Below are 24,683 nucleotides of genomic sequence, written 5' to 3' on the forward strand. Positions count from 1 at the left end.
GAAAAACCCACACACATTTGTTGTCAGAATTGTTGTGAGTAGGGAAAGTTTTTCTTTACCCCTTTTTAACTCACATTTTAATATAAAATATTTCAAACATATGGAACCATGGAAAGGATTATACAGCGACTATCCCAAACGCACCCCTCGGATGCATTGTGGAATGCTTTGCTGTTTTCTTGCTGGCCTATCTCTCCATCCACTTGTTACAACTCAGGTATAATTGACATTCAACATTGTGTAAGTTTAAGGTGTGCAACACGCTGACTTGATACATTTATAGACTGCAATATAATCACCACCGAAGAACTGGCTCACGCGTCTGTCCCAATCATATATTATCATTTCGTTTTTGTGGTGGGAACAATTAAGATCTAATCTCTTAGCAACTTTCCAGTTTATAGTACCGTTTTGTTGCTTATAATCACCATGCTGTGCATTAGAGCGCCGGGCTTTATTGGTCTAGTGGTTGCGAGTTTGTATCCATCTTATTTTTACGAGTCAGGTTTACGGAGGTAATGTTTACACGGAACCATACAATCCCACGTAATAAAACTCATCGTCTTTAAGTAGACCGTTCAACTTTTAAAATATAAAGTTCAGTGAAACGCAAAGAAAACCATTTCATTTATTTGCTTACAGCTTTACTGAGCTGTAATTGACATACAATAAACTGTACCTATTTGAAAGTGCACAAGTTGGTGAGTTTTGACATATGTGTACCCCTGGGAAGCCATCACCACAGTCAAAATAGTAAATACACCTGTTACCCCCAAAAGTTTCCCATGCCCCTTTGTGATTCTTACTTCCTGTCCCTTGCAAGATGGGGTGTCCCTTGCATCTCACCCCATCCCCAGCACCCTCCGACCTGCTTTCTGTCACTGCAGATTAGTCTGCATTTTCCAGACTTTTATATAAATAGAATCATACGGGATGTTCTATCTTTTGTCTGGCTTCTTTCGCTCAGCAGAATTATTTCGAGGCTCGTCCACACGGTCATGTGCTTCAGTGGTGCGTTCCTTTTTATCGCCGAGCAGTATCCCGTGGTCTGCATGGGCCACATTTGCTGACCATTCGCCTCTTGAGGGATATTGGGTTGTCTCCAGGGTTTGTTATAACAAATAAAGCTGCTGTAAACATTCGTATCCAAGTCTTGGTATAGACACGTGCCTTCATTTCTCTTGGGTGAAATCCCAGGGGTGTGATCGCCGGGTCATATGCCGAGTGCATGTTCGACTTAATAAGACACTGAGAAACTGTCTTCCAAAGTGGCTGGCCAGCTTTGTACCTCCTCCAGCAGCGTGGGAGAGCTCCACGTGCTCCACAGCCTGGCCAGCACTTGGTCTTTTAAATTTTAGCCATTCCAGTGGGTGTGTAATATTCTGACACCCGTGCCAGTTCCAACGTGTGGGCTTTTTCCCCACGCCAAGCAATTCTCTACACACTAGCTGGGTGTCCTACAATTCAACTCAGTTCTGACTATGTGCCTGGAGACAGCGTCAGATCCCACAGGTTAAGGGCTCGGTCCTACACGATCCCCCCTCACCCCCACTTCAGACGCCAATCGCAAGGCCAGGTTGTCACCTGTGCTCCGGACCGACCAGCTATAGATCAGAGGTTCCAGCGACTCCCTCCTGGGGTTCAATTAATTTGCTAGAGCGACTCGCAGAGCTCAGAGAAACATTTTACTCACTAGAGCCCCAGTTTATCATAAAAGGACTTAACTCAGGCAGAGCCGGGTGTAAGGGATGCTCAGGGTGAGAGGTGGGGAAAGGGCTCCTGGCTCCCGTTTCCTCTCCAGGTGAACCATTCTCCCCGAATCTCCCGTGTTCACCAACCAGAAAGCTCTCCAAACCCGGTCCTTTTGGTTTTTTATGGAAGCTTCATGACGTAGTCGTAATTGATTAAATCATGGACCATTGGTGACCCCTTCGACCTCCAGCCCCTCACCCCTCCCTGGAGGTCAGGGGTGGGCCTGAAAGATCCAGCCATCTGATTACTTGTTGGTTCCCTTGGCAACCAGCCCTCAGCCTTAGGTGCTTTCCAACAGTCACCTTGGTTTTTTTTGTTTGTTTTTGTTTTTTGTTTTGTTTTGTTTTTGAGGAAGATTAGCCCTGAGCTAACATCTGCCAATCCTTCTCTTTTTGCTGAGGAAGACTGGCCCTGAGCTAACATTCATGCCCATCTTCGTGTACTTTCTATGTGGGACGCCTACCACAGCATGGCTTGCCAAGCGGTGCCATGTCCACACCCAGGATCCGAACCAGTGAACCCCGGGCCACTGAAGCGGAGCGTGCGCACTTAACCGCTGCGCCACCGGGCCGGCCCCTCACCTTGTTAATATAAACTCAGGTGTGGTTGAAAGGGGTTTGTTACAAATATCAAAACACCTTTATCGTTCCGATCACTTAGGAAATTCCAAGGGTTTTAGGAGCTCTGTGCCGGAAACAGGACAGACCAAATATATCTTTCTTATTATAAACCACAATCGCACGGTATGCATCTAATTTTTAGATGCATTTCAAAGTGAGTTGTGGAAACCAGCCCTAAATCTTCAACAAGCGTTCAGGTCACAGTTGTGTTTTTTTTAATGAGGTGACATTTACGTGCTGTGAAATGCACAAATCTTTTTCTTTTCTTTTTTTGGGGGGAGATTGGCCCTGAGCAAAGATTTGTTGCCAATCTTCTTCTCTTTCTTTTCTCCCCAAAGCCCCAGTACATAGTTGTGGGTCATTCTAGTTCCTCTATGTGGGACGCTGCCTCAGCACGGCTGGACCAGCGGTGTTAGATCCGTGCCCAGGATTCGAACCGGTGGACCCCGGGCCGCCCAAGCAGAGCACAGGAACTTAACCCCTCGGCCACGGGGCGGCCCCACACAAATCTAAATTCATGAGCTTTGAGAAAGCCCTAACTTGTGTGGCCCTTCCCCTTTGCATACTGGGATGTCCTGTATGGAATATCCCACATTCTGGATTCTCCTCTTTCCTTATAGATCCCTTTAGCTTGGACACTTCCTCCTCCATCCCCCCCGCCCATCCCCCCAGGGTTTCCCAAAAGCTGGAAGGTGTGTCTAGAACAGGGCTTCTCACCTCAGCACCGCTGACCCTTGGGGCTGGATGATCCTTCGTCGGGGGCCCGTCCTGTGCACTGCAGGATGCTGAGCAGCATATCCTTGGCTTCCACCCACTACTCCCAGTAGCATTTCCTACGCTCAATTGTGACAACCAAAAATGTTTCCAGACATTGCCAAATGTCCCCTAGGGGCACAGAATTGTCCCTGGTTGAACGCCACTGGGCTCAACGTTCGTGGTATGAATTCTTCTCAGTTTGTTCCCAAAGCCGTGGGTCCCCAGTGGTGAAGGAGGTGGACACAATCGCTCTTCCAGAGATAGCCAACCGACAGGAGAGACAGACACTTACACCTGGACCCCAGGAGCTCCCGACTTCCTTGGCCTAGCGATCGGCTTTTACTCTCTTTTTTCTTTTCTTTTTGGAGGAAGATTAGCTCTGAGCTAACATCTGCCGCCAATCCTCCTCTTTTTTTTTTTGCTGAGGAAGACTGGCCCTGAGCTAACATCCATGCCCATCCTCCTCTATTTTATGTGGGACGCCTGCCACAGCATGGCTTGCCAAGTAGTGTATAGGTCTGAACCCAGGATCTGAACCAGCAAACCCAAGGCTGCTGAAGTGGAACGTGTGAACTTAACTGCTGGGCCACCGGACCGGCCCCGGGACTGGTTTTTAAAGCTGCCCGGGGATTCTCATGGACAGCCCGGGATGAGAGCTGGTGACCCCGAGCTACAGGTGACAAAGCATTTCTTGTGGGCCAGGAAATACTCGAGCCCCGTCGATGCCCACACGCAGAAGCGTGAGCTGCCAGGTTCAAATCTGAGCTGGACAAGTGACGTCAGCCCTCTGAGTCTCAGTTTCCTCATGTAGCATCACCCGTGGAAAGTCCTCGTGAGGATTAAGTGAGTAGCTTTGCAGATAGAGCTCTTGGCACTGTGCTGGGCACTGAGTAAGTGTCTGACAGATACAACAAAACTATGACTGCGAATCTTGGTATGACGAGGTGTCCCCGGTTGCGTTTCTGCATCGGCGAGGTGTGTCTCTGTCCCTGAGCTGAGAGAGAGCCTGCCGGGGGGAGCAAGCCGAGTGAGGGGTGAGGCCCAGGTCACAGCGGAAAACTGGGAGATTGGACGTGGCCCCCACGGTCCCGCCATTCTGCTGGTTGAGAGGCAGGTCCTACCTCTGAACCTTCGCCCTTGCTGTCCCTCTGTCCTTCTTTCCTTCACCTCCTTCAAGTGACTGCTCAGATGTCACTACCTCGATTTTGCTTTTTGTTTTTGTTTTTGTCTTTTGAGGAAGATTAGCCCTGAGCTGACTGCTGCCAATCCTCCTCTTTTTGCTGAGGAAGACTGGCCCTGAGCTCACATCTGTGCCCATCTTCCTCTACTTTATATGTGGGAAGCCCGCCACAGCATGGCTTGCCAAGTGGTGCCATGTCCGCACCCGGGATCCGAACCTGTGAAACCCTGGACCTCCGAAGCGGAACGAGTGCACTTAATTGCTGTGCCACTGGGCTGGCTCCACTACCTCGGTTTAAAATTGCAGTTCAACTCAACGCCCACCCCCAGTTTCCCAGTCCTCCACCCTGCCTCAGTTTCCTCCCTATTGACATGTTATCTGGAAAGCTCTCTCTGTGGGGCGATCGCATCCCGTTATTAAGGCTGTTTGATAATACACTAATATCTTTTAAAATTCATTTGAGAAAGGCGGGGTGTCTTTTTCTAACTGACACAAAGGTGCTATACGGGCCGCCAGCTCTCTGCTTGCATCCTCTGCTCCAGCCACACTGGCCTCCTCCACGTTCCTTCATCACACCAGGCAGGCTCCGACCCCAGGGACTTTGCACTGGCTGTTCTCTCCCGTCCCCTCCGATATCCAGCTGGTTTGCTCCCTCACCTCCCTCAGGCCTCTGCAAAATGTCACCTCCTCTGACAGACCCGCCCTGACCACCCACCTAAAACCGGCCCTGGTTCACGTTCCAGCCCATTTGTCTGACTTCAGTTTTCTTCCTCGTCCTTGTCACTCCCTGCCAATTATGGAATCTCCAGCTGTTTGTCATCTTTCTCCTTGACTACCATATTAGTTTCTTATTAGCCGCTGTAACAAAGGACCACAGATTTAGTGGTTCAAAACAACACCAATTTATTCTCTTACACTTCTGTAGGTCACAAGTCCTAAGTGGTTCTCACGGGGCTAAAATCAAGGTGTCGACGGGGCTGCATTTCTTCCAGAGGGTCCAGGGGAGAACCTGTTTTGGCCTTTTCTGGCTTTTCCGGGCCTCCTGCATCCCTTGGCTCGTGGCCCCTTCCTCCATCTCCAAAGCAAGCAGCGCGGCATCTTCTAATCTCTCTCTGACCTCCTGCTTCTGTCCTGTCTCCTCCTCTGACTCTGACTTCCTGCCTCCCTCTTTCGCTTATCAGGACCTTTGTAAGGCCGTCGAGCCCACCCAGATGGCCCCGATCATCTCTCCCCATCTCAACATCCTGACCCAGATCACATCTGCAAAGTCCCTTTTGCCACGTGAGTCCCACATTCACAGGTTCCAGGATTAGGAAGTAGACAATTTTGGGGGCTGTCATTCGGCCGACCATTCTCGTTTTTTGTTCCCCACGGTATCCCCAGTGCCTGGAACAGTGCCTGGCACAGAATAGGCACTCTGTAGGAGTTGCTGAATGACTGAATGAGTGAATGGAATACATGGGGCAGGAAGGGCAGGATGGATGTTTGGTGGAGCAGGTTTTTGGGGACCAAAGGCGAAGGAGGAAGCACCAACCCTGGAAGGAAGTGGGGGCAGCACCCCTTGCCCCGGGCGGGAGGACGATAGAAGGAGCAGGGATGAGCAGGCCAGGCCGGGCGGACCAGCCAGAGGTGGAAAGATGAACCAGCGATTGGGGCGTCCTGTTCTCCCACTTGAGCCTGCCTTCCACCCACCTACTCACCACCATCGGGCTGGGCCCAGGCCTCTCTGGAGCCACTGCAGGGAAGGGAGAGAATGGGGGGGTGCTCTCGGGGTACCCAACTGGCACAGCTGGTTTGGCTGGTCCTGGCATCTTGGCAGAGGAGACAAGGTGAGGATGTTGCTGGGAGCACCTGGGGTAGTGGGGGAGGGACCTGAAGACGCTGGGGAGGGGCAGCTCCTCTGTTCAGGGGTCCACCTCTGTGGGCCCAGACTCCCACATCCAACATCCCCACCCCAGAAGCCTCACGAGGCTCTGAAGACTCTGTCTGTCCCCACCCAAGGGACCAGGAACCTAATCTCTCCATCCTCAGCCCCTCTTCCCTCAGACCCAGGGGTCCAGGCCCAGCCCCTCCTCCCTCAGACCCAGGAGTCCAGCTCCCAGCCCCTCCTCCCTCAGACCCAGGAGTCCAGCTCCCAGCCCCTCCTCCCTCAGACCCAGGAGTCCAGCTCCCAGCCCCTCCTCCCTCAGACCCAGGAGTCCAGGCCCCCAGCCCCTCCTCCCTCGGACCCAGGAGTCCTGGCCCCAGCCCCTCCTCCCTCAGACCCAGGGGTTGAGGCTCCCAAGCCTTTGGTTCCCTGGCACATTGTCACCACCAGGCTTGCCATCTTGGGATCACCGCTCTCCGGACACTCCCCTCCCTCCACACCCCTCGTCCCCTTTTGCAGCGGGGCAGATGGTAAGGACCCGGGTTCTCAGCTCCCCAGCCCCTGGAGCTGCCCTCCCCAGTCTCCGCCCCCACCAGGCCTCCAGCCCGACTCCAGGAGCTGGGGGGCGGGGCGGCCTGAGTGAGTGTGCGGGGTGGGGCCGGGGCCATGGTATCGGCCCTGGGGCTGGCTCATCAGCGGGGATGGAGCAATCCGGGTGGAGAGCCAGAGAAGGAGGTTTCTATCACGGTGCACACCCCGAGATGGGCCCACTGATTAGAGGGGAAGGCTAGGGGCAGGGAGGCCGTGCCGGGTAGGCTCTGAGGTGTCGGCTGCCCTCCTCCCACCCCACCCAGCCTGATGTCTGCCTTTCCTTCTCAAAGGGGCCATTGACAGCCTTGAGCACACAGGCATCCTCGCCAGCCGGGACCCATCCCTTCCCCACCAACAGGTGTCTAGGTGTCCCCATTTTGTCTCTGTCTGGGTCACAGGAATCCTGGCTCCCAATCCCCTCCTCCCTCAGACCCAGGAGTCAGGGCCCTCAGCCTCTGTACTGTGCCCCTCCCCACCCCATTCGGATTCCTAGTTCTGACTCTAGGATTTGGCAGCCCTGCCCCCAGCCTCTGCCCTCTCAGGAACCCAACCTCAAGGCAGCCGGAGCTGGCCCGGCCTCAGCTCTCCCAGAATTCCCAGCAATTACTAGCTTTTAATGGAAAGGTCGGACTCTGGAGGTGACAATGGCCCCGATTCTGTGGAAATACGACCTCGTGACCCAGTGACCTCCCTTTGCCCATGTCTGAGTTCCATGAACAAAATGGCACATCCTGGGGCTTCCTGGGGCCCAGGTGGGGGCCTGGGGAGAGGCCAAGGAATTGCTATGGGGGGGCTGGGGCAGGGGGCATGCTTGAGTCCCCCCACCTGTGCTCTCTGCCCTCAGCCTAGCACGAGGGACCACTTCCTGCTCTCCCTTCACAATGGTTCCTAAGGTCCGGGGAGGGAGTGGGCCACCCTCGCGGTCAGTGGACGGGGATGTGTTCATCTTCCTGGGGGCTTATGGGGTGGAGGGCATGTCCTGACTGGCCCAACCCATCCTTACCTGACGCTGCTCCCTGCTAAGCCCCCTGGACGGTGCAGATTCTGGCCTTGGGACCCGGGAATGCCTCCCTATCCTCAGATGCCTCCTCTTTGGACGAAAGATACCCCCGGCTGTCTTTCTAACCTCTCGGCCTTTGCCCCCACCAGACCCTCCACTGAATGCTTTCTCCACTCAGCTCACTCGCCTGGTGAGTTTCCCCCACTGGGGCATCGTTGCCCTTGACCTCCCAAAGACGCCTCCACCTACAGGCAGGAGGCCGAGCATGCTGACTTTACCCCAGCCCTGCAGAGTCCCTTCCACCAGGACGCTAGCCACTCGTGTCATCTGAAACTTTCTAGCAGCCACACTTCTTTAAAAAGTAAAAGACAAACAGGTGGAGGTTAATTTTAGGAATATGTTTTATTTAATCCAATATATCCAAAATAGCATCATTTCAACGTGTAATTGATAGAAAACTTACTCGTGAGCTCTTTTGCATGCTTATCTCAATTCCCATTGAAATGCAGACTCCCCAAAGTGTTAACATTGCCTTTAAGAGGAAAATATTTTATGCTGCTTCTGTTTTTGAAGTTAAATTTAAGTTAATTAAAATTAAATAAAATTGGAGGTGTTCACTTCCTCAGTCACACGTGCCGCAATTCTAGTGCTCAATAGCCGTGTGTGGCCAGTGGCTGCTGTGTTGGACGGCACAGCGCCAAGCTGTGTTTACTTACCTGTATTGTTTGTGGACATAATGCCAGCATCTGACCCAGAAGAGGCCTCCCCAGATATTAGTCAGAGGGATGGATGGTTGAACGGAGGCAGGCATGGAGGCGGGGATGAATAGATAGTGGGATGGACAGCTGGATGGATGGATAGATGGATGGATAGAGGGATGGATGAATGAGTGGATGGATGGATGGATGGATGGATGGATGGATGGGTGGATAGATGGACAGATGGTGGATGGATGAATGGATGGATAGATGGGTGGATGGATAGAGGGATAGATGGATGGATGGATGAAAGGATAGATGGATGAATGAATGAGTGGATGGATGGATGAATGATGGGTGGATGGAGGGATGAATGGATAGATAGATAGTTGGATGGAGGGAGAGAGGGATGGGTGTACAATCCCTGCTCCTCCCGGTGACCGCCAGCTGGCACTGAGTTTCCCACTTTCTTCTTCCCACCGTCTCCAGGTGTCCTCCCTCTCCCCTAGATACCCAGGCTCCCCACATCCGTGTCTGTCAGCTCAGTGGGCCCCGTTACTGTCCCTCTTCTCCTGTCATTGGGTAAGATGCGATTCTGGTGTCTTCCGGTTCCTCTTGCCATCTCTTTAGCAGTCTGGGCCCCTCGCCTCTTGCAACCAGGCCCTCCATGTCCCCAGCCCCATCCCTATTTTCTGAAGAGATTCAACAGACTCCTCCGGGCACCACCGCAACCCGGTCCCTCACTGTCCACCACCCCGTGACACTTCGCTCATCCCAGGCACAGCAATTTTTGAACATCTTCTGCCCTCCAGGAACTCTTCCAGACACTTCACTTAGGATCCATCTGGGGACAAACGGGGACAAACCTTGTCTTCATGGGATTGACAATCTGGTGAGGAGATATCGTCAACAAGACCAAGAAGTAAAACATGTAGGATGTCAGATGGTGACGAGTGCTATGGAAAAAGGTAAAACAGGAAAAGGGGATGGAGATGTTGGTGGGAGAGCTCAGAGGAGGTGAGACTGGGCCGACTTGGAGGAAGGGAAGTGGTGAAGCTCCCAGATACCTAGGGAAGAGCATGTCACAAGGGGAACAGCAAGTGCAAAGGCCCTGAGGCAGGAGCACTTCCTGGGTCTCTGGATCTGGTAGTTTGGTCCCCTGCCCACTCAGGCGCAGCCTCCAGGCCCCCTCCTCCCTTCAATATCCTCCTCTACACTCTCATTGGGTCTTCCCAGATCTCTTGTCCCCCAGGGCTGCCCCACCCCCCACAGTTCCCTTCCAGGCTCCCCCAAGGATCTGGACATTCCGTTCTCAAGTTCTCAGAACTTGAGGCTTCTGGCTGGCACAGGGGCCCTTGGTCTCTGGTTCCAGCAGCTCTGTGGGGGGCCTGGTGTCAGGATTCGGGGGAGGTTTCTGTGGGAGGGGCAAGGCAGGGTTGTCACTTCCTCAGAGCCAGGAACAAAGGGTCCTTGAAGGCAGAACAAAGGGTCCTTGAAGGCAGAACAAAAGTGAGTTGGCCTAGGCCACAGGGCCAGGCAAGGTGGCTGGCTCAGCCCCCCAGAACCCACATCTTAAAAAATCCACTTGGCCCCACACAGGGAAAACTGGCCCTCTTGGCTTTCCCCCTCCCTGGGAGGGAGCCCTTTTCACAGATGGGAACATTGAGGCTAATACTGAAAGTAGCCAAGGCAGGATTCCAACTCCATTGTTGGCGGGTGGGGTTGGGGACACTCCCTATGCCCCACCATCCTAGAGGTGGGCCTTTGATGAACTGAGGGGGCGAAACGCCCCAGGACGTTTGTCTTCTGTCTGCCCTCAGAGCGAGGATGGGCAACGCTATGTGACCTTGGGCAAGTCACCCCACCTCTCTGAGCCCCTTTTCTTCATCTGTTAAGCGAGTCTGACATGCCCTGTCTCCCTCACCTACACGACAACTCGTGGCAAACAGTAACTGGTCAGTCAACGGAATTTTAAATGGTGATGGTTCTGCATTTACTCATCCAAGCGAAATTTCTCTGGCATATATTAGAAAAGTGAGAAGAAATTTCTAGAAAGACTCCACCAAAATGTTAGTGGTGGTTATCTCCGTGGGTAAAAGGAGGGTCACTGGGATCCTTATTTTCTTTCTGGACTTATCTGCTCAGACATTTTTTTTTAACGAAGTGTATGCATTCCTTTTATCGTATAAAAATAAGTCATTTCGGGTGAGGAGGCTGTGTCACGGCCAGACTCCAGGTGTCTGCGGGGTCAGGAGACCAGCAGGCAGGGCGGAGGCCAGTTGGGGGGCACAGAGCAGAAGGGAACACTGGTTTGCTGGACCTACTGTGTGCCAGATACGCCGCCAAGCCCTTGAGAGAGGTCTCGCCCAGTCCTCCCAACAGCCCAATGACGTGGGTACCAATTACAGGTGGGGAAATCGAGGCACAGAGGGCCAGTGGGACTAGTTCCAGGCCGCACAGCTGGGAGGTGCTGGAGCTGCGATTCAGACCAGGAGCCGTGACCTTCACATGCCCAGCCATGCCCGGCAGTTGTCTGTTGCGTCTCTGAGTCTCTCTGCGCCCCCCACTATCTCTGACCCGCCATGTTTCTCTCCTTCCCTTGGTCTCTCGCTGTCTCTGTCTCTCTCTCTCTTTTGTTCTCTCTGTGTCTCTTGCCATCTCTCATGGTCTCTGATCCTCTCTAAGTGTCTCTGTCTCTCTATTTCTCTCTATCTCTGTCCCTCTGTGTATCTCTGTCTCTCTGTGTCTCTCACTGTCTCTGTCTCTCTGTGTGTCTCTGTCTCCTCTTTGGTCTCTCTGTCTCATCTGTCTCCTCATTTTGGTCTCTCTCGATCTCTCTGTCTCTCCCCTGGTGTCTCTGTGTCTCTCACTATCTCTGTCTCGCTTGGTCTCTCTGCGTCCTCACTGTCTCTGACCCTCGGAGTGTCTCTGTTCTCTCTCAGTCCGTCTCCCCGGTGTGTGCTGCTGTGGCCTGGTGCATCCCTGTCTGTCCCTCGGTTTCCACCTCTTGTGTCCCTTACAGTGTCGCCCAGCAGGGCGGTTTCTGTCCTGTTGCTCCCAGCCATGTCCCGGCACTTAGAACAGCGGCTGGCAGACAGGAGGCGCTCAGTATTTCTTGAATGAATGAATGAATAGACGAAGGAATGAATGAACAAAGGACTGAATGGAGCCTCTGAGATGGGATTAGCTCCTCTGTCTGACGAGCAGACTCAGGCCCCACATGCCCAGAGCCGCCAGCCGGGACGGTTGGGGTGCCAGATGGGCGCTGACCCCCTGGACTCTGCCCCGGCCACTCTCGAGACGCCCAGGACGGGCTTGCCCTCCTCCCCGCCCTCGGAGAAGGGTGGCTCCCTGCCGGCCTCTCCCCAGGTGGAGGCGTGGGTAGCAGCTGGGAAAACCGGCTGGGTGCAGCCCCTCCCCTTGGGCGGAGAGGTAGGCACCTGGCAGCCGGGTGGCAGACGCCGCTGCTGCGCATACCCGGCTCCAGGGCCACCTGCTCCCTGCGCGTCCTCCCCTCCCAGCCCTGCCCGCCTGCCATGGACGGGCCCGCCGAGCCCCGGACCCGGGCCCTGTGGGACACCTATGAGAACAATATCTCGGAAATCAGGTGAGGTCCAGACCCCAGGGCGGGCCGGGAGACCCCCCCCCCCCAGAGGAGCTGGCCTGGGGGAAGGGCCAGGGACTTCTGCAAAGCGGCCCCCGCCCCCCCCGGCCTCCTGCAGCCTCAGACCCGGCCGGGACTTGGCAGGCTGGGCTGGGCCGGGCCGGCTTGTCCACCCTGGGGTGCAGGTCCCTCTTGGAAGGGAGTGGAGGTCCCGGGTTGTGCTGAGTCATCAGCTGGGATGCCCAAGGTGGCCCTGTCCCCTTCAGGGCCTCAGTTTCTTTGTCTGTCTAAGGGATCCGTTCCAGCTCTTTGTCTCCTGATACACAACTGGATGGGAGCAGGGGCTCGCGTGCCGTAGTTGCTCAGGAAACACGAGAGACTGTGTCCCCCTTTCCTCCTGGGCGTCCCCCAAAAAGGCCTCAAATGGAAGTGCTTTCCCTCATGGGGGCTTAGAATCCGCCGCCTCCTCTGTTTGGGGCTGGACGGGAGAGCAGAGGTGGGTGGGCTTCAGGACTCGGCAGAGTCCCAGAGTCAGAGGCTGTATCCCCTGCGGGTTGCGGGCCGGGAGGATGGGCCCGGCCTCCACGGCCTTCATCAGAGAGGTTAGGACAGAATGCTCCTCACCTCTTAAGCGTGACTCCTTTGTTCCTGGAGATGAGTGAGACACGATTAGAGTACCCGCTTTGCAGATGGGGAAACTGAGGCTGAGAGGGAAAGTGACGTGACCATGATCACGCAGCCAGAGGCAAATCTGAATCCAGTCTGTCTGACCCCGGAGTCTGTGGTTTCTTCTCTCCCTCTGCATCCTCAGTGTTACCCCCTCCCTCCCCATGCCTCCATTTTTCCGATGAGCAAGTGGAGGCTCAGAGAGGGCAGGTAGCCGGTCCAGGATCACACAGCGAGCTGCTGAGATGATCTCCAGCCCCCGATATCTTACACTCCGCCAGGCTAGTCTCTCCTGCCTGCTTTCTGGCCCCCTCCAGATACCCCAGGCTGCACTGTCTCGGGCCCGCCGTTCCCCTCGCTCCTTCAGGAGCCAAGGCATGGAGAGGCACCCGGGACCCCAGAGACTGGAGCAGTTGGATTCTGATTGCTGTGTGATGTAGACGAGCTTCCCAGTGATTCTGGGCTTCTTGGGGTGACAGAGGCCGCAGGCTGGTCCCAGCCCTGCTTGAGGAAGGCCCCAGGACTCTCCACTCAGCATTCTCCTCTCCGGGGGCCCTCTGGCTTCTGCCCTTTCTCTCTCCGGAGATAATCCGGGTGCCCTCCCGCGCTCCCTCTCCAGGCAGGATTTACCCCCCGCCCGGCTGCAAAGTCCCCAGCCCTTGCTCAGTGCATGACTTTGATCCGGTCATTTGCCCTCTCCCAGCCTCAGTTTCCCCATCTGAAAAAGGAGGGTGAATAACCCTCATCTGTTAGACCCCTCTAGAGCTGAATGTCTGCAGCCCCCTGGGTGGTGCCCTTAGGACCCCAAATTTTCATTTCCATGAGCTTCTGGAATCCCCTGGACCCGGAAGGATGCCACTTATGAGGGCCCTTAATGTCCCTTCTGGGGCCCCCTCCCAGGCCCCTCAGACATACACGTCCCCACCATCGCGTGGGAACTCAGTGGCTCCCCCAGAATTGTCCCTCCTACTGGGTCGCCGTCTCAGGGATGGCCCCATCGGTCACCAGGCTAGACCCCCAGGCCTCGTCCTTCCGCCCCCTCCCTGCCCTCCTGTCCTCTGTCTCTCTCCATTCCCATGGCCTCTGGAGCCTCACCCCAGCCTCCCTGCCTCCAGGCCTTCCGTTTGCCTCCCCCTCAAAGTCCCCAACGCCCTCCGGGCCCTGACACTCTGGCCTCCCCAGGCCAATCTCCTCCCTTGCCTGCATTCCGCCTCCCTCAGGACTCCAGATTCTGTGGCCGTGCCTCACGGTTCCCCGTCACCGTTCCCTCTGTAAGGATTCCCAGAGAAACCTTCTCTAATCTCCAAATCTGGCCCTGACTGTCCTCAGCTCAAGTCCCTTCTTTGGCTCCCCAGCACCCACAGCAATGGTTCCCAAACCCTTTCTAAGGCACATATTCCTTTGCCCAAGTAAAACCTCACTCCCAAGCAGAAACACACGAGAGCGATGGAGACACAGCTGCTCTGGTGTGAAATGAGGTAGTGGGGTGGGGGCCCCGCTGGCCCTGCTCGCACGGCCCCGCCGGCCTGGATCCCGCACCTGGGGGCCTTTGCACCTGAAATTCCCTTTGCCCTGGGAGGACCTCTCTCCTTCGTCCGACAAACCCCTGCTCACACCATTTAAGATTCCCGGCCACCGCGTCATGCCTCTGGCTCCAACCCATCCCATCGGGGCTGGCCTGGTGGCACATGGTGGCACCACCATGCTGAGGAGCTGGGGGACAGAGTAGGGACCACCTCCGCCGGCCTCGCTCGGGGGGCTAGGAAGTGTGTGAGAATGATGCCAGCGAATGAATGGAGGTGCAATTGGGCAATTTCTGAGCCGGTGCCTGGGAGATGAGTCAGGGCTGGAGGACAGGTGGGGAGGGGCAGGGCACGAGGGGAGAGGGGATTCGGGGACACCAGGACCGTGGCTGTTGGAAGGAAATGAGAGGCAGTGTGGATCTGCGGGGACCCGAGGAAAACCCCCATGGGGGCCTTGACTCCACAACAGCGACAGGAAGGACTCAGTGTCAAGGGAACGAAGCAATTCCCAGGACGCTCTCTGCAGCTGGGTCCACTTTTTGAAGGCCCTGCCACCCCCCGAAACAAGAAAAGCTAAGGAATCTATTGTTTCTGGAACACAGGAGTATGTGCTACAACTGTCTTAGAAAAAAAACAAGCCTCTGACGAGGATTTAATTCATGAGAGCCATTGGGGGGAGGAGGCCTCAGCCAGGCACGTTGCTTCGAACGTTTTAGTTCGTGGGGTTTGTTGTAAATTATGCTTTATAAATTTTATGTGTGTTGCACGTAGGCTTGTGTGTGTCTGATGTACTCAAAAGGGACAATAAGGGCAAAATAAAAATTTTAAGAGGAAGGAGTCAGAGGCAGGAGGTGGGTCGGACACGGACAGTCATGCCCAGTTTACAGGCACCAGAGCCAATGGGGAGACAAGCCCAGGGGACACCATTCCCCACAGCATTTTTTCAAGTGCTCCCAGGGCTGAGTGCTTTCCTCGTATTAATCCATTTAATCCTCGCCACTGTCTGAAATGAGCCAGCGTGAATGATTAACTAGTATCATCTTGTTTATGACTGAGGCAACAGAGGCCCAGAGAGGGTGAGTGACTTGCCCAAGGTCACACAGCTGCCAAGTGGGCGTAGTTGGGAATTGAACCAGGACGCCTGGCCCGACTCTATCCCGCCCTGGGCGGACGGGATGGGCAGGCGTGAGAGGAATTTGGGGATGAGCAAGCTGAGGGAGGAGCAGGATTAGGGAGGTGGCCCCTGCCCTCACGGGAGGCTTACTTAGTAGGTACTCCACGCTCTGATGCATTTCCTGGGCTATCCCGCAGGCTGGGCTGTACCTTGACTAGCCCCTTCCGGAGCAGGTCAAGGCCAGAAGGAGCCAGGCCGGCATTTGGACCTGCGATCACTGTTCCTCCCCTCCCTCTGATCTTGGAATCCCCCCAGCAAGGCCCTCGCTGATCTCTTTATGGCTGAGGTCACTGGCCCCAGTTTTACAACCCGGCCCCTCCTTATCTCGAGGAGAGCCGAGCCACGACTTTTATGGCTCCAGAGGTACTTTCTCCAAGGGGAAGGGGACCAATAATCAAAAGGTTAAAGCAATAAACAAATAATTAGATATTGGGCCTCATGATGTGGGTGGAATTTGGGCAGGCAGAGAGAAGATAAGGCACCATGGTGAGAATTGGGGCCGGCCCAGAGGCGTGGTGGTTAAGTTCACGTGCTCCACTTCTGAGACCTGAGTTCGCAGGTTCAGATCCCAGGCACGGACCTGCACACCGCTCATCAAGCCATGCGGTGGTGGCGTCCCACATACAAAATAGAGGAAGATGGGCACAGATGTTAGCTCAGGGCCAATCTTCCTCGCCAAAAAAAAAAAAAGAAGAAGAAGAAGAAGAAGAAAGAGAGAGAACTAGAATAAGATGCTCACAGCCCTCCTTCTCCTCTCCCCACCACTGCCTGTGAGGGACCCAGGCTCAGACTCAGTTTCCTTCCTCACTTTGTCTCTAGCGGGCGGGGAGGTGGCCCTGTGTAGAGACCAGGACATGGAACATCCAGGACCCACTTGGAAAGAACTGAGGGGCCCAGTTTGCCCAAAGGAGGTTCTGCAGGAGAGAGAGTGGGACCAGTGGACCATCCGTGGCATCGAATGCCCAGGCTGGGAGGGAGAGTCTGGTCTTGCTGGGAGGGCTGGGTCAGACGCCCCAAGAGAGCTGTGACCGGCTACTCACAGGGGTGTCTGGCTCAGGCCGGGACCTGGACAGGGGCTCTGAGGACCCTGCCCCTGCAGGCAGGAATGCCTGAGTCACCCAGCTGCCAGAAGGCCACCCTGAGTTCAAATCCCATAGACACTGCCACTAGCCAGGACCCGCCAGCCAGCCGGGGTCGGCCTCGCTGGGCATCCATGAAATGGGCGTGTGGGTGAGGCCTGGGAGGGCCGGACCCGCCACTGTCTGCTGACTCAGGGTTTGTGCAGTTTCTTTCCTCCTCCTCTAATTCCCGGGGCCCCTCCTGAGCCAGGCGGTCGTGTGCAGGGCAGGGTGGGGACAGGATGAAGAGTGACAATAATTACCACCTTCCTGGGCGTTGGCCACGCACCAGGCCCGGTCTGTGGGCTTTCTGTGGACGAGCTCCTGGTCTCTGTCACAGCCCGGTGAGGCAGCCCATTTTGCAGATGGGGAAACTGAGGCCCAGAGAAGAATCATCCATCTTGGAATCACTCTGGAGACCCCACTCTTGACCCTCATGCTAGAGACAGGGGTCAGACAGGGCCTCGAGCTGCAGGAAAAGGCTGCCCCTCTGTGGCCATAACCTTCCTCTGGGGGTTGTCACCCCAGGTGGGATCAATGAGTCTGTGGTCCGAGCCCTCCAGAACAAAGCCGTCCCCTAAACACACAGTGCGAGCCCCCTAGGTAGACATTTTCCAGCAGCCGCATTAAACAAATAAAAACTGTAAGAGAAACAGGTCAAATTCATTTTAATTCTATATTTTATTTCACCTGATATACCTGAAATATTAGCATTTCAACATGTAATTGGTAGAAAAAAATATTAATATTTTATATTCTCCTTTTCCTATAAGCCTCTGAAATCGATTGTGAATTTTCTCAGGTCAGACACTAACCTTCCATCAGAAACACTGGATCTCGGGACCAGCCCAGCGGTGTAGTGGTTAAATTCGTAGGCTCAGCTTTGGTGGCCCGGGGTTCACAGGTTCGGATTCCAGGCACAGACCTACACACCGCTCATCAAGTCACACTGTGACAGTGTCCCACATACAAATTGGAGGAGGATGGGCACAGATGTTAGCTCAGGGCCAATCTTCCTCACCAAAAAAAAAAAAAAAAAAAAGACTGGATCTGCATTCAGATCTCATCACTGTTACAGCTGAAAAAGTCTATTCCCAGATCTGCGTTGTTCCAAAACTGCCTAAAAAGTTTTCCAATGATTGAATTGAGTGTCAGCGTTTCAGTGGAAATCAATAATAATTCAACACAACCAGAAGTTGAGTTCCCCAGTCACACCGGCCACATTTCAAGGGCTCAGGAGGCACCTGTGGCCAGAGGCCGCCATATTGGATGGCACAGAATGGACCATTTCCAGCATCGTGGAAAGTTCTGTTGGACCACATGGCTCCAGGCTGTGAGTGACCCCAGGTTGGGGGAGGCACATAGTAGGAGCTTAATGAATGTAGGTTAGAAGGGAGAGAGAGGAAGCATGAGAGAGAAAGGAAAGAAAGAGAGAATTCGAGAAGAGCCTTCAGGCTAAGGCACAGCAAGTGCAGAGATCCGATGGTGTGGTGGAGCATGGAGTGTGTGAGGGACAAGCAGAACTTGGCAGTGGCAACAGAACAACACTGGTTGTGCTGGCTTGGGGACCCAGGGGAGGTGGGGGCAGGACAGGCCCATGGGGGCCACAATGCGTCTGTCGGGCTTTGATGGCAGAGCTGGGACGCAGTACAAAGAACCCTGAGAATTTGAAGAGAGTGATTAATTTCTTTAGCTAGATTTTTCTCATTTATTATTTTCATCCTAAAAGTAATCCATCCAAGTGGTACAGGTCAACTGCTTTTTTACAAAAATCGTTTAAAAGTTTGTACAGATTTTAAATGTGCATGAATTGCTGAGGGAAAAAGAAAAGAATGGGGAGGGGGAATTTACCCTATCAGACCTTAAGTTCTGCTATAAAGTTACAATAAGCCAAACAGTATGACCCCACCCTATGGCCCAGCAATTCTGAGGCTACTTCTTTGCCCAAGAGAAATGAGAACGTAGGTTCCCCACATAGACAAGGACAGTCTGGGTGCCTTTATGCATAAGAACCCGGCCTGGAAACAGCCATGAACAGAGGAAATGGATATGCGCTGAGATTTATTCATACAGGGGAATCCTCCTCGGCCGTAAACACACTCTAATATACACACAAACACGGATGAATGTCAAGAATGTCATGCTGAGCAAACGGAGCCAGACGCCGAACAGTGCATTCTCTAAGCTGAGAGTTCTAGAATGCCCCAGGACCAGTCGACTCCATTTGTGATGGAAAAACTCAGAACAGTGGTCCCTCTGGGGTAGCGGTGGGGGCGGGTTGGGAAGAGGCACGAGAAACTTTCTGGGGTAATGGGCTGTTCTGCATGGCGGGAAGGGTTTGGATGGCATCGGGGTGTGAGGCATTCGTCAAAATTCGCTTCAGATTAGCGTGTTTCCTCGCGGCAAGTGGGCTAGCTTGCCGCTGGTTTAAAAAAAAATGGGATGGGTGCACATTGATCTGAAAAGATTGCCATGATATGGTAACAGAAAAACAAGCACGGTGCGGGGTGAGGTGTAAGATGTGATGTCCACATTGTTCAGAAGAGGAGGAAGAGGAAGGCAGGCGGGCGGGGGAGGAAGAATTGGAGCGCCCGCACTGTGAATACGCTTCCACGCGCTTCTGTAAGCGCAGCTGGTTACGCACCAAACCAGTTGTGTTTCAATCCCCAAGGCTGGCACGGCAGTGTCGGGGGAGACCACTGACTTATTAAAAAACCCAGATGATAATAAATATATATAACTTATCAATAAGACAAGATAATCAATAGATATAGGGATATGATTCAAGACTTTATTTTCCTAATTAGATTTTCTAAAAAGAAAGAAAACTACACGTGTGCCGTATTGAGGCAGTCTAGCGACGTAACAGGCATCCCCCCACTTCTGGAGCTTAACATAGTCGACGTTCACTGCAGGCTCACATCCCAGCCCCATGTGGGCTCTCTTGGCCACGTCCTTTGGGGCTTAGGCTCTGCCATCTGCACCTGTGGCTCCAGGTCCCCCAAGGACCTTGGCTGGTCCTACCAGCCAAGGGGGTGGCGGGTGAGCACGTGGCAGTCACTGCCACTATGTTCGCAATTCAAAATTCAAGACGTACAGACAAGCATGAAGTGGAAAATTCTAGTTCCCACAACCACCCCAGACCCACCCCTGGAGGTAACCACTTTTAATGCTTGCCTGCCAGAAAATTTCTCTCTCTCTCTTTTTTTTTTTTTGGAGGAAGATTAGCCCTGAGCTAACATCTGCCACCAATCCTCCTCTTTTTGCTGAGGAAGACTGGCCCTGAGCTAACATCCGTGCCCATCTTCCTCCACTTTATATGTGGGACACCTGCCACAGCATGGCTTGCCAAACGGTGCCATGTCCGCACCCGGGATCCAAACCGACGAACCCTGGGCCCCCGAAGTGGAACGTACACACTTAACCGATGCGCCACTAGCCCAGCCCCCAGAAAATTTCTCTTTATGGGTGTATCTTGTCTTCCCTTATTTATTTTTTAAGCATAATTAAGATACTGCTTGGTATGTGGCTCTGCCCTTTTCACTCTTTGTAGTATTTCGGACGTCTTGCCAAATAAATTCCACCTCCTTACCCCTCCAACCTTTTATTCCGAACATTTCAAAATATAAGATTTTTAAGTTGTGTCAACTTAAAAAACAAATTCGCCTGGTATTTTATCCTAAAAATGAGTTTATTCGGGAATAGCCAAAAGAATTAGAACTAGGGATGTGCATGCTACTGTGAACCAGAGGCAAATCCAGAGAACACAGGAGGGGGAGCTGCTTTTATAGAGAAAAAGGGGGAGGGGGAGGGGCTGCTCTAAAGGAAAGCCCATTGCAGGAAAGTAACAGTTCAGGGTGGCAATGGCTTCTCATTGGCTGAGCTGTAGCCTTTCTCATTGGCTGAGCTGTGGTGTTTCTCATTGGCTGAGCTGCGGCATTTCTCATTGGCTGAGCTGCGGCGTTTCTCATTGGCTGAGCTGCGGCATTTCTCATTGGCTGATCTGCGGCGTTTCTCATTGGCTGAGCTGTGGCATTTCTCATTGGCTGGCCTGCAGTGTTTCTCATTGGCTGAGCTGTTACCAGGTGGGAAGAGAAATCTTCCTTCAGTAGTAAAGTGGTTTTATCTCCTGTGAAGATGCAGCTTCCATCTCTTCCCCTTTGGTGTAACTGACGATGTGTGATAGAGCTGAGAGCTCCCCCTGCAGGCCTTCCTGACCCAAATATGGTTAAGGTTTCTTTTATTAATTTCCACACTGTCCCCTTCTGATCAAGATCTTTCTCCAAAAGCACTGCTGATCCAGCAGGCATGTTCTCTGGTCTTGTCCCTTGGCGCCAGGAAGGACCTTTCCTGGTTGTCGTGTCCCATGTTGGAGTGAAGGTGCTTAGTGGTTGGAAACCATTTAGGCCACATTTGGGTAATGAGGAAGGTTAGGAGGGAGAAGGTTAGAAAGCATTTCTTATTCCAAGTCCATAGCTGTCTGAGGTCATAAGCATCAGAAATCATTTCAAATTGTTGAGCTAACATCACTTTCCTGGGCACGTCATTTTTACAGAGGTTCAACAGGAATAGGTACAGAACTTCACAGCAAGTATACAGAGTAAGATTAAGAGCAATACTCTGGGGCCAGCCTCATGACCTAGTGGTTAAGTTCAGTGCGCTCCACTTCAGTGGCCCAGATTCATAGGTTCGGTTCCTGAGTACAGACCTACACCACTCATCAGCCATGCTACAGCAGAGACCCACAGACAAAATGGAGGAAGATTGGCACAGATGTTAGCTCAGCAAAAAAAAAAAGAGAGAGAGAGAGAGAGAGAGATCAATACTCAAAGCCCAGTTTGCCAGATGGTTCTAAACCAGGAGCCCATACCTGAAGGTAACCAGTTGAACAAATCAAAAGACAGTGGATTATTAGGTGAAGTTTGCTGTGGCCAATGTGCTTGCTCTCTAATCTTAGGTGACCGGGTTTCTGCTTCCCCAGAGGCATTTATCCACGTGCAACAGGAGGTGTTTGTTAGTGCACAGACACTTCCTAGCTCAGCAAGTGGACAATCAAGGGCTGTACAATTGTCCCAAACTTTCTTGGCTAGTGAGTTAAGCAACCATTGCTTTGCTGAAATTGCTTTGGCTGTGGACTGGGCCAACTCTTCGAGTGTCAGGGAGAGATTCCTGGCCATTTGTTCATGGGTGCTCACTCCGATCCATGGAAAGAAAGTTCCTCCCACGAAGACAAATCCAGAGTCACGTACACCTCCTAGAAGTTCTTGTTTAGAGTGACTATGGAGATTCAACAGGAGAGACCAATGAGAGGGCTCTTTGCTTATGCAGAGAAAACAGGACAGTGAATATCACGCTGTCCTTGTAATCTCCAGCCGTCAAGGCAATGAGTTGCCCAAGCATAAAGGCCATTACTGAGACCTGCACAAATGAAGACGTAACCAAGGGGTGTACATAAGGCTCCCACAGACGTGATAGCATCTATACACTCATTCATCAGCATAGAGGTGTTAGCATTGTATAACCAAACCTCAGATCCAGTGTCGTTACATTCCGAGAGGTTGCCTAAATATATGGGGATATGAAGAAATTTACTGATAGCCTGGGTTATGTTGCTGGCCTCTCAAATTTTTTTATACAAATATTCATAAGATCCTGTTTGGGGGCCCGCCTGGTGGCAGAGTGGTTAAGTTCGCACACTCTAGTTTGGCAGCCCGGGATTTGCAGGTTCCATCTTGGGTGCGAACCTACATACCACTCATCAAGCCATGCTGTGGTGGCATCCCACATACAGAGTGGAGGAAGATTGGCACGATGTTAGCTCAGTAATACTCTTCCTCACCACACACACACACAAAAGACCTTGTTTTCCCCTCCCGAGTCTGGATTAAATTAAAGCTAGGAATGAGTTTAGGTGGGCTTAGCACCCTGAGTCAGTAAAATGGGCCAGTAGAGCAATTTAGATCAACAACAGCATGCGGAATCCTAGTGAAACTACTTATAGGGAGAACTAAGGGGTCATTAATCTCTTGGACAGACCAAGGTTTCTGACGGCAATCAGAGAGGTTCCTCCCTTTCAAAAGCGATTGGGAAATGCAGACAAGGGCATTGTCTTTCCAGGAAAGGGCAGGAGAAAGTACAGTAAGAAACAATGGTGGGAGGAGAGGACAGAGGCCTGGCCGGGGGTCCGTCTTGGGGAAGCTGTCTGCCTCAGATGTCAGCTGCTTCTCTTTCTGGTCAGTTTGATTTGAGGTCTCCAGTGTTCGTTTAGGACCAAATATTGGGTGGAGCCTTCTTCAGCTGTGAGATGAGTGCCCAAGGCTCAAGTTCCTGAAGCTTGGCTGCCATCTGGGTAGCGAGGAGGTCCTAGAATAGTTGCTTCCCAGGAGATTTCAAGGGCAGGAAAATTGGAAATACCCGTTTGGAGTCCTGTATCCAGACATTTAAGGAGAGTGGAAGGATTTAGGATCCAGTCCAGCTTACAAGTATAAGAAAACATTAAAGACAATTAACAGGACTACGGGCCAGCCTGGTGGCATAGCAGTTAAGTTCACAAGCTCCACTTCAGTGGCCTGGGGTTTGTGGGTTTGGATCCTGGGCGCAGACCTACACACCACTCATCAAGCCACGCCGTGGCAGCATCCCACATACCAAATAGAGGAAGATAGGCACAGATGTTCGCTCAGGGCCAATCTTCCTCACCAAAGAAAAAAAAAATTAATAGGACTTGAATTTAATGTCTACAGAAGTGAAAACATAATTTCTTTCTCCACAACAACCTCATTGTAAAAAATAAAGATAATCATAGTAAAATTAGTTTGTTTGTATTAAACTTGGCCTGATTATTTATATAAATGCAGCAAGGATAGTGATTGACCATAAAATCTTTTCTTTTTTGTTTTTTTGAGGAAGATTAACCCTGAGCTAACTACTGCCAATCCTCCTCTTTTTGCTGGGGAAGACTGGCCCTGAGCTAACATCCATGCCCATCTTCCTCTACTTTATATGTGGGACGCCTACCACAGCATGCCATTTGCCAAGTGGTGCCATGTCCACACCCGGGATCCGAACCGGTGAACCCCAGGCCACCGAGAAGTGGAACGTGCAAACTTAACTGCTGTGCCTCCAGGCGGGCCCCATAAAATCTTTTTTAAAGATTGCTTTGCTGAAACTCTGGAAGGAAGGTACTAGGCTGATTTTTCAAGCCGTTTCTTAAATCTATGTGGTCATATCTGAGTCTGTGTACATCTTTCTTGAATATAATATTCTAGTCAAAGCCTTGTCAATGCAGCCAATATTTCCAACTGTGTCCTGTTGCAAGGAGAACAGCCTTTCACTGAACCCACGCAAAGACATTCACTGTCATGAAAAGAATACCTAAGAGTTTCTGAATTCTGGAGGGATCAGGTAGAGAGAAAAAGATGAATGTTTCAACCCTCGTTGCAAAGATACACCTTAGCAAGTTGCTCTAAGTTATAGAGAGCTTAAAGGAGAGGAGAAAGAGGGGTCCTTCACATCTGGAAACCAAAACATCAAAGCAATCAGTCCTCCACTCGAGTTCCAGAAACTTCCACCCACTTCAGTCTTATAATGTTAAAGGTATCAAAGCCTGTATTCCAGGGGCCTGGGCTGGTGGCCTAATGGTTAAGTTCGGTGCACTCCGCTTTGGCAGCCAGGGCTTGGTTCCTGGATGCAGACCCACAACGCCCGTCTGTCAGTGGCCATGCTGCGGTGGCGGCTCACATCCAAAAAGAGGAAGATTGGCAGCGGGTATCAGCTCAGGGTAAATCTTCTCAGCTAAAAAAAAAAAAACACACAAAACAACCTCCTGTATTCCAGAGTACTTGTGAAAGTCTTTTCTATGAAAATCTCTTTGAAAATGAAACATATTTGTGAAAGCATTGGAGTAAGACAATAGCTGTAACTGACAAAGGACTTTTTAAAAAAAGCAATGGTTAGGGACCGGTCCGGTGATGTGGTGGTTTAGTGCACATGTTCTGCTTTGGCGGCCCGGTGTTCGCCAGTTTGGATCCCGGGTGTGAACCTACACACCGCTTGGCACACCATGCTGTGGTAGGCGTCCCACATATAAAGTAGAGGAAGATGGGCACGGATGTTAGCTGAGGGCCAATCTTCC

The 24,683-nt window shown here is 52.5% G+C and overlaps 1 protein-coding gene across 1 annotated transcript in view; it reads left to right on the plus strand.

Annotated features, from left to right (window-relative positions):
• Window positions 1–11,873: 11,873 nt before the first annotated feature.
• The window catches only part of SULT2B1 (sulfotransferase family 2B member 1), a 39,591-nt gene continuing 26,781 nt past the window's right edge, over window positions 11,874–24,683 (plus strand). The window contains exon 1 of the mRNA XM_005596725.4: window positions 11,874–12,071. Within this exon, the coding sequence (XP_005596782.2) occupies window positions 12,001–12,071 (71 nt within the window). The 5' untranslated portion in view covers window positions 11,874–12,000. The remainder of the gene's footprint in view (window positions 12,072–24,683) is intronic.

The sequence above is a fragment of the Equus caballus genome, chromosome 10, assembly GCF_041296265.1.
Source record: "Equus caballus isolate H_3958 breed thoroughbred chromosome 10, TB-T2T, whole genome shotgun sequence".
Taxonomy (NCBI): Eukaryota; Metazoa; Chordata; class Mammalia; order Perissodactyla; family Equidae; genus Equus; species Equus caballus.